This window comes from Alosa alosa, chromosome 14 (assembly GCF_017589495.1).
Source record: "Alosa alosa isolate M-15738 ecotype Scorff River chromosome 14, AALO_Geno_1.1, whole genome shotgun sequence".
In the NCBI taxonomy this organism is placed as follows: Eukaryota; Metazoa; Chordata; class Actinopteri; order Clupeiformes; family Clupeidae; genus Alosa; species Alosa alosa.
In genome coordinates this window covers 9813218-9825921 of record NC_063202.1, presented here as the reverse complement: position 1 = coordinate 9825921, position 12704 = coordinate 9813218, and the positions used below count along the sequence as shown (strand labels likewise).

At 40.1% G+C, this 12704-nt stretch overlaps 1 protein-coding gene across 1 annotated transcript; it reads right to left on the bottom strand.

Moving 5' to 3' along the window:
* Positions 1–2460: 2460 nt before the first annotated feature.
* On the bottom strand, positions 2461–6010 carry foxf1 (forkhead box F1). The gene is made up of 2 exons (XM_048263090.1): positions 4740–6010; positions 2461–3555 (listed from the first exon to the last, which is right to left on the bottom strand). Exons 1-2 carry the CDS (start codon positions 5719–5721, stop codon positions 3389–3391), a joined length of 1149 nt encoding a protein of 382 aa, XP_048119047.1. The 5' UTR covers positions 5722–6010; the 3' UTR covers positions 2461–3388.
* Positions 6011–12704: the final 6694 nt, after the last annotated feature.

Genomic DNA, 12704 nt, shown 5'->3' with positions numbered 1-12704 from the left:
TGGTATACAAGTTTATTACTATTGTTGGATTTTTGACCAAATGTAGGTCTTGTATTTTTCAGTAATGTATCCTATACTGTATCCCATATGTGGTTTCTCTTTTGTTACATGTTCTGTGAAGTTTTGAGAGCCTACAAACAGTTTTAAAGAGAAACGCAGGAATGCGTAGGCAGCAAATGGCTACTGCATGAACATATAAGTATACAGCGTGCTCGGCTGCTTCCAAAGCCTTCTCTTTTCATTTTTTAAGGCAGATGTACAAGATCAGCATGCCTCTCCGAGTCTCCAGCCAGGCCAGTACAGGCGCAGGTCTTTTTTTTTTTATGGTTCTGTCACCCGCCCTGGCTAACAGCTGTGGGCCAGTAACAAGAATTTAATTCCTTGTCCGGGCCAAAACGCTCCGCTCTGGCTAACGTCATCAGCAGGCTAATGTGTGGTCCCAGCTCCGCAGAGAAATGTGGATATGCTGCACCCCCCTGCTCATACAAGGAGAATTTCTCTGGGTTCAGCGCTTGGTCACTAGTCAAGATAAGGCAGTAATATAGGCTAGAATACAAGCAGAGGGCCAATATGGAGAACCTAGCAGGGGCATACTTAATAGCAATCCTAATTTCTGTAGGACTGTTTGTCTATCAGAAACATGTCTAAAATCACTATTTAACCTGTTGATAAATACTATACATGATGAGTTGTGTGTTTGATTGAACTAAAACCATGGAGCCATCTGAGGTATAAGTGAATAGAGATGGTGAGCAATATTGTAATTCTACTGAATGAGAATAGGATCATAACAAATGAAACATTTCATGACTGCATCTTCTTTTAGGAGCCCACCACTTGATAAACCGGATCTGTGATCATCAATATTTTAGCATTTGTTTTATTTGATGGAGACAGATTTGCAATATTTTTATGATCCTTTTGTAGTTCAGTAATTTGGTTCCTCTTATATCTAGATGAAACTGGTGGGGATAATTGAATCAAGCACTGTGGAAATATTTGGGAAACCATTTTAAACTCTAGACATTTAGACAGGGATATCTAGCAGAGATAAATTATTTATATTAGGCCTACTTAATCAGGCACATTCACAATAAATTCAACTTTATTGACATTGTTAGTCCGTAATTGAACAGTTAAAAAAACAAGGAGCGAAGTTTAAAGTAGGCCGGATAGCATAAACAAAAGTCGGGATCATAAACCAAAAAGGCTAACTAGAGTGTACTGGCTTAACCCGGTCTGTTAAAATATGAGTGTAAAACATCTAATGAAATTGCAGTTCTGCGTTACATAAGAAGACTCACAAAAAACATAGGCTACAAACGACACTTTGTGACTATTCTCAGCCAGGCTGCGTCGGCCCACTCCGCGTCTGCAGCGACTTAGTCAAACACGGCATTTTGAATTTTAGATGTTCTGCAGATCTTACTTTTGAAATTTTAGATACTTAGAAGGTAGAAGGGCCTACACCAACCAGCGACATCTTGCCAATAGGTGCCGCTAATGCTACACCACAAGGCCTTTGCCCGAATTGAATATTCTCAAATTAACCTATTGGGCATGTTCGTTTGAGATCTACATGGTTGAGCAAATATGAATTTCATGACCACGTGTATTGATTTCTTAGATGTGTTTTTTTTTTTTATCATAACCAAGGCTATTCTGACATTAAAAAACGGCTCTTGCTCAAACTTCAGCTTAAATGCCGCCATTCATACTTGCTGTTACGCACACGAGTTTCTCTAGCCTAAAGTTATTTCCAACACAAGGCAGAGCACACATGTTTATAAATGCACCCAAATCTAGTCAAATCTGTACATAGGGAGTAAAACCACTACTTGCAGGTCACATGTGACTTTAATTGAAATAAAAGGCGCAAGGCCTATTCCCCCTACGGAACAAGGTTGTCTATTCATCGCAAAAATATTCTATGTCTGTTTTGACCTATGTGGGATTAGGTATGACTGGGAATGATGGTCATAAGTTCTGGTGGTCGTCAGTCTATCATGCGAGATGAAATAGCCTACTATGCAAAATAGGCCTATTTTGGGGTCATATAACAACCCGTTTTTACACATGTTTAACACAGGTTTTCCATCTTGACAATCAAATTAACCAAAAACCAATACATTTTGCAAAATGATAAGCTTGCAGAGGTCTTTGGTACGGTGTTACTATTTGAGAGGGTGCTTATTCTCATTTTTGGTCATAGCCATTCTTACAAAGAACCACTGAAACCTTTTAGCAAAATGTCAAAACCAGGAGAAAGAATGCTTGCAATCGGTTTGGTTGCGTACGCTGGAGTTTTGGTATTCATCAAGTGTTGCCTACCTATAGAAGAATTACATGGTTGTCAAAACCAGTCACTTTTTCTACGCTTGGATTTTAAGAAATAATGGGTTGCCTAGTAAGGTTGCATAATGTGAAATAAATCCATAATTGAAAAACCATGACACTTCATTTGAAAGGGAAAACAATTTTATAGACGTTTTCAAAAGTTGAACAAACTTCATGCCAATACGTTTAATTCTATACAAATCGTGAGTAGTTAAAATACATACTAGCCTAATCTAAAGCAATGAAAGTAGACAAAAAGTCCACTCAACGATATTACATCATGTACAATTTATAGTGCTGGGAAAAGTAAGACGGGTGTCAGTATGTATATATACACCAAAATAAAGACAAGTAATAACTAACAGTGCTTACATTTATTCTCCATTATCTGTTGAACCTCAGTAAAAAATTCTCTGGGCAAATATTGCCAATAAAGCATTCAATATGTGGCGATATTTTTTACAATTAAAATATGCACAGAATAAATAAAATGAGTTGCGCTTTGGTATTTAAAAGTGCCTTCATTTCCCCTCAGTTTCATTTCTGATTAAAAATAGATGAAGTCATAAAATAGTGTTGCAATTAAAAACCCGAGTGTAAAGTATAATAGAGAATCATTTTTGTCTAAAAATACAAATGAGTTTGAAGAAAAATACAAATTGTCAAGTGGTAGTTATCCGCCAGCAGAATTATAGTACCGAGCGGCTGCAGGGGTTGAGATGCACTGGAATTATGGAGGTTGTTTGCGGCGTTACCTTTGGTAGTGGTACGCTGGCAACTCGGGAAATTGAAATCAAGTCAATGCACCTTTCTGGTAATTTCCCACCGCAATAACGGTCACTGAAGTCGTGGTTCTGCGACTGGATCCACTGCTCACTGAAATCAGTGACTGGAGTTTGCTTCTTGGTAATCTTCGCAGTCATGAAAAGCCATCTGCTCTAGGCCACGTTGTTATGGGGCTGCGACTGAGCGTTTCCCTTGCTCCCCTACAGCTGCATACTAGGTTTAGTGGCTCTTTGTCAGTCTTGTCTTTTAATTCAAGATACTGCCTTCACATCACGCACGGCTTGATGTCCTGATATGCGACTTGTTGTGCATGGTGATAATAAGACCCGCTGCTCGGTGAATGCATCGTTGACGACGTCATCGCATTGAAGGAGAAGACGAATTCCTTCCTGTCGCACATGCTTGGAGACTGGGAATGATACCGAGGGATACCTGTAAGACAAGGAGGAAAATTGGTGTATTTTACACGCCGTCATAAACCTTTGGGCCAAAATATGGCTCTCATGTGTAACTGCAAGGACTCAGAAGGCCTGATTTAGAAAAGTAGAAACAACGTTTTAAAGCCTGAAAAATAAAAATGAAGAACATGCCGCCCTTACGCCCTGAGTTTATATCCAATACGTATTATGCACGCCTGGATATAAATAAGAAATGTGTCCTACCATAATCTTGGAAGTCATAGCACGATTCCTACATTTCTAACCCAAATCAAACTGCTCTCATATTCCTAGTTAGGTATAAGCCTAATACTAAGAGCACAGTTACAGTCAACCAAAAGCATCACCATTCTAGTCAATAATAATAATAATAGTAATAATAATAATAATGACGATAATAATAATAATAATAATAATAATAATAATAAATAATAATAATAATGTAATGTCTGTTAGCAAAAAAAGCCAATTTCCACTAGTTAAATAATTACGCAAGTGCTTACATTACAAAGGCCCTTTAAAAGTATTTATTTTATCAACGTCTAGCAAGCACTCTCGGTTGTCATCTGTGTCTTTGCAGGGAGGAGGGCTAAAAGGCCTGGAAAGTGGGTTTGAGGGTGGTAGAGTCTGTAATTGACAGTCGACTTGCACGCGAGTCCCTGAGGACTGTATACCGCGGGGCAATCAGCCCTGCTCGCGCATGTTATCATAGACTCTGGATTGGCACCGTCCTAATCACGTGTCCCTACTGAGATGCCCTCGGCCTGTCTTCGATGACCCCTTCAAAAATGTATTTAGAGACCAAAGTCAGGTTTAAAGTTTTGTCCATTCGCCCTCAACATGGTTATACGCCGGTTTATATGACCCAGTATAGCCTTATATTGTGGAGGGCCTTCATCATTAGTGATAGACTACCCTCGTATAAAACACAGCCCCAAAGAGACAAAACGCGCTCTGATTACTTTCAAAACGTATACTCAATTTATCATGGACTAAACATGACTATGATTATTTTAGTTGAGCAGGCATTGATCGAAATTAGACTGATTTAGCCAGATATATTTGTGACAGTGTCTGCAATTTAATACGGATTAATTTAACAACTCGTTTGGTTTAAGACTCGTTTGGTTTAAATATGATATACAGGAAAAGCTGTGTGACCTGATTAAGTGACATTACCTTGTAAGTCGGTTGTGCTGTGTCCGTTCTGGTGCAGATATGACTGGTCAAGAGAATGCGTTGGCAAGCTTGGCTGCAGTGGATTCGCTCCGGGGTTGCATGGAGACAGTGGCTGCTGCTTGATGTAAGAGGCCCCGTTATTCAGCGAGGACGAGGGCGCAGGAGCCCATGCGGATGGTGTGCTTGAGTAGACCGGATGAGGCTCCATGACTCCTCCACTGGTCAGCAGGGGAGAGGCAGAATTGTCGTGGTGTGGGTACTCGTTCCCGGTGGACCCTGTGCAACTTCCCATGTAGGAATGTCCACCGTTGGCCGACAAATGTGACATCGAATGCCCTGCCAACCCTATTCCCTCCATGTTGCCCGCCAAATGTCCATTCATCATTCCAATTCCACTCTCTAAAGATAAACTGTTTGGAGGACAGGACAGTCCTCCCCCGCTCCCCTGGAAGTTATACGACTCTGGTAGATGGTTGAATCCAAGTCCGTTCATCATGCTATACATTGACGGCTTCAACGCTTGACACTTACGCCTGAAACCCCTTGGTCTTCTGCGGAAAGATCCCTCCTCGAACATGAACTCACTGGCCGGATCGATAGTCCAGTAATGGCCCTTCCCTGGTCGACCAAGACCCTTTGGCAATTTAATAAAGCACTCGTTCAGGGACAAGTTGTGACGCACGGAGTTCTTCCATCCTTGATAAGAGCCCCTGAAAAAAGGAAAGCGGCTCTGAAGAAACTGGTAAATCTCACTCAAAGTCAGACGTTTTGTAGGGGAACTCTGGATGGCCATGACGATCAGGGCTATGTAAGAATACGGCGGCTTCTCAGGGCGACGAATACCAGCGTTTGTCTTCTTGGTTTTGGTCGTAGAGGAGGCCGTCTCCATCACTGACGTCTGACTGTGCGGCTTTTCCGGAGCAGACATCGGACTGCTTTGGGCAGGAGTCTGCACTGAGGGCTGCTGGACCTCGGCCGTCATTTGGTTTTTAGGAATTCAATCTTTAGTCAAAATCTCCACGTTAAAGCTAATAACAATTACTTAATGGGTAGTCTTTTCAAACTATTGTACTGACCTTTTTAGCGAATAGAAACAAAATAGTCGACAGCTTGTGAAGTTATAGCCGTAATGCGTGGACAAAATGGTTTTATCTCGTGCGTAATTACGTGTACCCCGCAACTGGTGTCCCGAATTCCTCTGGTAGTAGCGTCCTCAAAAAGCAAGGGACAGGAGGGAACTTCTTTCAAGTTCTGTCGCACTCTTCTCGTCTTTCCTTAGGAGATCGCCTTTTACTTATCTGTTGCCATCAGTGCCTTCCAAAGCTCTTCACCATCCGAGCGTCAGAGGAGCCCAGAGGCCCGCCCAGTCCCCTCCCACTCCGCTGGGGTGGGCTCCCGGAACATCTGCCCGCCTCAACTCTCCGTATGATTGTTTTTTTTTTATTTCTAACCTGTATCGTCCAGTGCTTCGCCAAGTAAAGAATATTTTATTATACAAAGACAACTCATTTTTTACATTTGAATGTATTCAATGTATGTACATAGTAATACTACTGATATGTATACACCTGCAATATGTTTGGTAGTTCCAGATTAGACTACACGATTGCTGTAGTTTTTATCTGTGTGCTCATAAACCTAGGTTAGTAATTCCAATTTATAGTAGGCTTTCATGAGCAATACTTGTTTCTTTTTTACACCAAAAATATTAGTGTTTTGCATGTGTTGCCCAAACATTAAGTAGTGGGTGTCGCCTAGCATTTTGGAATATCTGAAACCTTTTATAGTTGGGCCGATTTAAAAAAAATCAGGAATAAATGTAAAATTCTATTCTTTTCAAAAAGTTTGTTGAAAAGGAAAAGCTGTACCCATTCAAAAACCGCGATGCTGATTTCTTTTTAAGATAGACAGGAACATGGGCAGGATGTTTATACTGCAAAATGTAAACATTTTCCCTGGCCTTCTTTAAATAAAAAATCAAGCAAAAAGTCCAGCTAGATCAGCTAATACTCTGATGATACATTGTGCCCGTTTGTGAGAGCACTCGGCGCAGCATTTGGATACCGTTTTAATCATGAATACAGAAAAGAAGAATGAAGATAATATTTTAGCTGCGAAAGAAGGAGAGACACCCGTAGTATGGCCGAGCTGTGAACCTAGAAACTCGGATGGAGTCTTCTGAACAGCGCCCTGCAAACCTTCAAGATGAACCCAGCCATTCGCAAGTTCAAGGCAAGTAATTAGAATAATGTCAACTATGAACGACGACAAAGTGGACATGTAGCCTAGCGTTTTGATTAACTCTAGTTTGTGACATACAATGATGTTGTGTAGGATACTGAGTGTGTAAGCAACAATTTGACTCCGTGGTCACATAAGTAACGGACTGCTCCAGATTATTTACATTCAGCACCATATATTCTTTCTTTCCAAATCGACGTCCTTTAACCTTATTTTCTTTGCAGTGAAATAAACCGGGAAAGATTGAGTGTTCTATCCACTAACATGGTTTTAAAATACTAAAAAACATGTTCGTGTCTGTGTTATAACAAAACCATTTCAAGCCAAATTTGCGCAAGCCTAAATATACATTTTCCGCCGTCTGTGCGTGGCAGAGAACTTCTGCTATTTTGCCTTCAGCTGTTGAAAGCAGTACTGGTATTCATTGATCCCGGGAGAGCTCGAGATTTCTCAGCCTTCGCCCCCTCGCAGACGGACGGCCCTGCAGGTTCACTCCGGGTGGCTCGCCGGTCCCTGAAATAAGATATTCTGGCTGCTGTTTTGGTTTCTGCCAACTTCAGGCCTTTCGTAGCAGTCGGATTTAATATGCACTTTTACACACACAGCTCTGTACATTTACTTTAAGCAAGTAAACTACAAACAGTTAGCAAATGCCAGTGTGCACAGTGCACAACTTTCACTCCTGATGCCATTGAAACGTGCAGTTGACACTGCCTTAAAGGTGCAACTATTGACACAGTCTTAATACTGTAGTTGCATTCATTACATAGATAGATAGATAGATAGATACTTTATTGATCCCCAGGGGAAATTCAAGTTCTATTCTATTATCGCACTGCCCTTAAATGTAACTGTATGCTATTAGACTCCCGTTTTTGAAAATAAATAAATTATCGGTGACTTTTTAATTACCCACGATAGAAGGAAAAAACATTTATGTGACTGTGCCTCTTTATAGAAGGCTGCTCAAAATATCACATGCATGCCAAGAACAATGCATGCAAGTTATTGTCATATACAATACACGTTGAGTTGAGTTGTAGCCTATCCTACTGCAAAACATGGTATAAGGTCGGAGCCTGCGTGACATTGCTCCTGGTGACCATAACATAGGCTACAAATCCTCGCATGACCAATGTGCAGTTTAGGTGCAATGGAGATATTTGATGGAGTGGCCAGGTTTGAAACCCAAGTGAGGAATGTATATGGCTAGAAGTATTGTTTTAACCGCTCTACAAGGAGCGCCCGCTTGGAATGGGGCCCATGCATTTATCGGAGACATGGACCACCCAGCGCGCCAAAGAACTAGGCGCGCGCCCGTCTTTTCTCTCTCCCTGCATTTAATTACGCTGATGACTTCATTTCGAGAGCACCCCTTGTTTCGACCCGTTCCCCAAAACCAGTGCTTTCCACACTCTTCCCACCCCTCCACTCTCCAGGACATGCCCTCTACAACCTGGCTGTAGTTTATAGATATGGGATGCTTCATTGTTTACTTAAACTTGTGGCAGAGTGTGCATGCGCCATGAATTATAGATCATCCAGTAACCATGATTGGCATGCTATTTAACGACACTGAAAAAGTGTGTCCACAGAACATCAAAACTACAACCTACAGACTTTGAATTGGTATCTGTGGAGAGAGTTATAAAATTCTCAAAAACAAACATGTTTAATAACGACTACATCGGCCCACCGCAAATATTTGTTTTAATATTTTGATAGCAGTTCTAAATGTGATGTTAACACTTGTATTCCTACTGTAATTAATTAAATCAATTTATAATTTACAGTGTAGGCTAATTCAGCCTATTAGCTTAGTTTAAATTACAACGTAGCCTTTGCGTGAATTGATTATTTTAAAAGGTCTAATAAAGAGTCCATTAAATTAGGAAATTTCAAGCACTTTTTTGGTCCCCCATAACACAGCCATTTTTAAACCGCTCTCAGAAATCCTTCCCGGCTTCCACTCACTTCTTGAATGCGCGCTCATTTTCCATGACGTCTGCCAGTGAAATATTTGACAGCATTGCATCCCCTGGAATGCGCAGTCACTTAGGTAGAACAATTCCTCATCGCTGGCGTAACAACGTCTCTAAAATGTTCATTTTGATCGATTGATATATGAAATAATTGCCGTTTTGGCAAGATGGGTATCCACGAGCTTTTGGGATGTCTTACTTAGAAATAAACGCACACGGATAACCTAATCTTTTCTCCTGATATAGCCTAACAGGTGATATAGTTTTAGTTTGTGTGTTTTGATTTACCTTGTCGCAAGTCGTTCAACAGTGACTGAAATATTTAACGCCTTATATTCAAACCCGTTTCTAAATTTCAGCAATATATAGGCTAGTCTATGTATAGCAGACTATGCATTTCTAAGCAGATGTTGTCACACACATCTCTATTTGAAACCACAAATCACTTATAAACAATGTGGCTATCCATAATTCTCAAGTATAGGCTAGTTGAGCAACGTTGTGGTGTTTGGCAGCTTGATGGAGGCTCTGTTACTATATCGGGAGCTACTCAGGTTCAAATAGGATAGGCTAGGCTACAAACAAGGTACAAACCTGAAGAAACACTATTTATTGTACTGGGGTATTAAAATAGTGAAGCGAACCATATTTGATTCTGACTACATCAAATGTCAAAAATTGGAATTCCAAATCAAGGTAAATACAAAAATGTAGCCTATTTGACTATTTGATACAGACAAGGAATTCAAAATCAAGGTAGGCTAGATAATAGAACACTAAGATGAACCATCTTTTCCGCCCTCTTTAGGACCAACCAGTCTGCTAATTGTAGCATTTGACTTATTCTGGAAGAATAGAAAACGAATTTGTGTTTTACGTTTTTATTAGGAAAACGATATTTTAAAGTATATCTAGCCTACTCATGTGTTTATTTTGATCAGTTAATTGAATTTGGATAGTTAATTGAATTTGGATAGTATCCCTAAAGAACATAGTGTGTAGTATTTTAAAAACCATACGATTCATCCGGAAACTTACATGCTATCGCAACACATTATTATTATTATTATTATGTATTATTATTATTAGGCTATTATTATTATTAGGCCTACTAGGATATTATTATTGGCTGTTGCGATGGACCAGTTAGCTTGCATTAGTTCATAATATAATAGTGAAGAAACACCTGCATGACCCTGTATAAGAAACAAAGAAAGAAAGACTGTTGATGTTCACTGTGTGATTGAGAGAACTGCTACAACAATACAGTGGTAAAACATTTCACATAGCTTCTAATTTCCAGACTTTTGGTGGGAAATTACATTTATAATGCTTGATTCATATGTAGATTGCGTTACTTGTAATACAATGTGAACGATATACTGTATTACTAGATTGTTAGCTGAACCATTGTAACTTAAGTTGTCTTTAATACCTGTATTATTCAGGTGTTAATGAGTAGGCTATCCAAGTATTTTTTTGATGGACATGGTGGCAAAATAGTATTTCAAGTACATGTTGACATGATTTGAAACACCTTTCACACCAATATGCATATTTTTTTGAAGGAGGTAGATAAAGATGCAGATGCTGTTGTAGGCTACAAATAAGTCTTGTGTCACTGCGTCATTTGCTCCAGAGAGGAGTAGGACAGACCTTTTAAAATTAAAATGAGCAAGGTAAGCGACCTGAGTGAGTAGCTATTATCTCAGTTATGATGTAGGCTACAGAAGGATGGCCACTGAGAAATGTTTAATTAGCTGAGTCTCAGGTGATTTCGAATTATATCCGAGGGTTTGTGTAGGCCTACCATGCGCTTCATAGCACATCATTATAATTTTGATATAAGATAAATCCTATTGCATTCTCTACACACACACACACACAGGCTAGCACACTCACATCACTTTCACTTACTCAGTAGGTGGCCATGTATATTTTTGTTCAAGTGCTGTTTATGTGAATGAAAAAGGATGGGATTACACAGAGGGCTGATTGCGCTCATTGGGCCGCGGGATTGATTTGAACTGTGAAAGATGGGGGCCCCACCCTTTCTTGTAATCAGCGGCGCTAAAATCGCACTGTACGACTTTTTAATTTCCTTGGCGAGAATTTGCCATTGCACCCTGGTGATTTGGTGTGGTAAAGAGGCGGGAAGGCAGACTGCTTGCATCGTCTGACCGTAACGGGACAAGTACTTAAGTGTACCAAGACACTACAGCAACAGAGAAAGGGTCAAGTGGGTAAATCGATCGACCTTCCACAGCAACTATGTTGACCATGTTCACATCACACGACAGTTGCTTTGAAAACTGCTCTATTGTCGCTTGCTTCATGAGTACAGATTGATTTGTAAGGACGGACGGAATGACTGTCATTGATCCCCACACATAATAGCATCTTTGAGTCGTTGAAGATAGGATGGTGTAGTAGGCTAACCTACGTGAAGCAGGTGAATATTGGATAGGTTGCACGAGGTATCTGGGCAGGGCGACCCTCTCATATGTAAACATAGATATTCATCTGATTTATTTGCAACATATAAGGATAGTGGTTCACTTAATTTGGTATGTAGGGATTTTTACAAACACTGCTGAACTAATTCCCCATAAGGTCACATAGGCTATCCAACGCTCTCAAATACTCAGGTCAATATGTTGCTTAATGACGGATCTTCTTTGAAATAGCCTACAAAATACGAAAACTATAATTTACGGAACGGATAACAAAATGTAGGCCTAGGCCTATTTCAATGGATATGTATGCTTGATGATTTCTAGGACAACACAGACTTGAAAAGGCTAAGCAAATGAGATTTCCACTTGTAGCATGGGTATACAGTAAACCATATAAATAAATAGATTAAGATAGCCTATGGTCTGGGTTTAAGGCTAAACCCATTGAGACTGTATTTCTGTACCTCAAAACATAATACGCAGGCTAATACGCATTGTCTGCACATGGGCATAATATTTAGGCCTAATTAGTGTATTAAATTAATAGCATAGGCCTACGTCATCAATGAGTGATATTTCATTAGCCTATTTGCAATGAAATCCCAAGCCACCGGACTGTTTGAGTTAACCTCGTTTCAGATCTTCACTCACGTCAGAAACAGAACTTGACTGAACGGCAAATCTGCTTGTTGGCTCGCAGGAAACACAAAATAATAAGGGACTTGAAGTGGCTTCATGGTGGTCCTAAGTGGGTGACATGGTCATTGATCATTTGAATCTTACCCCAAAACAAGCCCGAAGCCTCCTTGAGAGCAACGATGACCTCTGTCCTGTATACTTGTGTCCAGACCTCTGCATCTCTGGCCAGATTACCCAGAACTCTCATCATCAAATACGCTCTCTAAGGCAAATATTTTGATGTCTACTTCCTTTCGACCAACGCTTATACCTGACTGCCATGGTGGAATTCTCCGGTAGGCCCATGTTTACTTTATCAAAGGTAGCTGTCTCTAAATCAAAGTATTTCTGTTTGGGTTGTGATTTCAACTCGTGCAAATGAACTTACAGGGTAAACCTGTTTCGGAAATACTTAGACAACCTAAATTCTTTATTATTGCAAATTTAGTTTGGGGCATAAGCCTCTTTTGATTGCGCCTGAGCTCAAAAATGATGCGTAATTAAGCTTACAAACATTGGCTAGTTATGATTGCTCAGCAAGAACAATATAGGCCTACCGGCAACTTTTTTAACAGCATTATAGAAATTGTGCAAAAACACACACCATT

What these genes read in the sequence shown, in the direction of transcription:
- foxf1 (XM_048263090.1), bottom strand. Translation starts at nt 5,721, where the DNA reads ATGACGGCCGAGGTCCAGCAGCCCTCAGTGCAGACTCCTGCCCAAAGC. An exon ending in CAGCACAACCGACTTACAAG is followed by an intron (nt 3,556 to 4,739) that starts GTAATGTCACTT and finishes CTTGTCTTACAG; the next exon opens with GTATCCCTCGGTATCATTCC.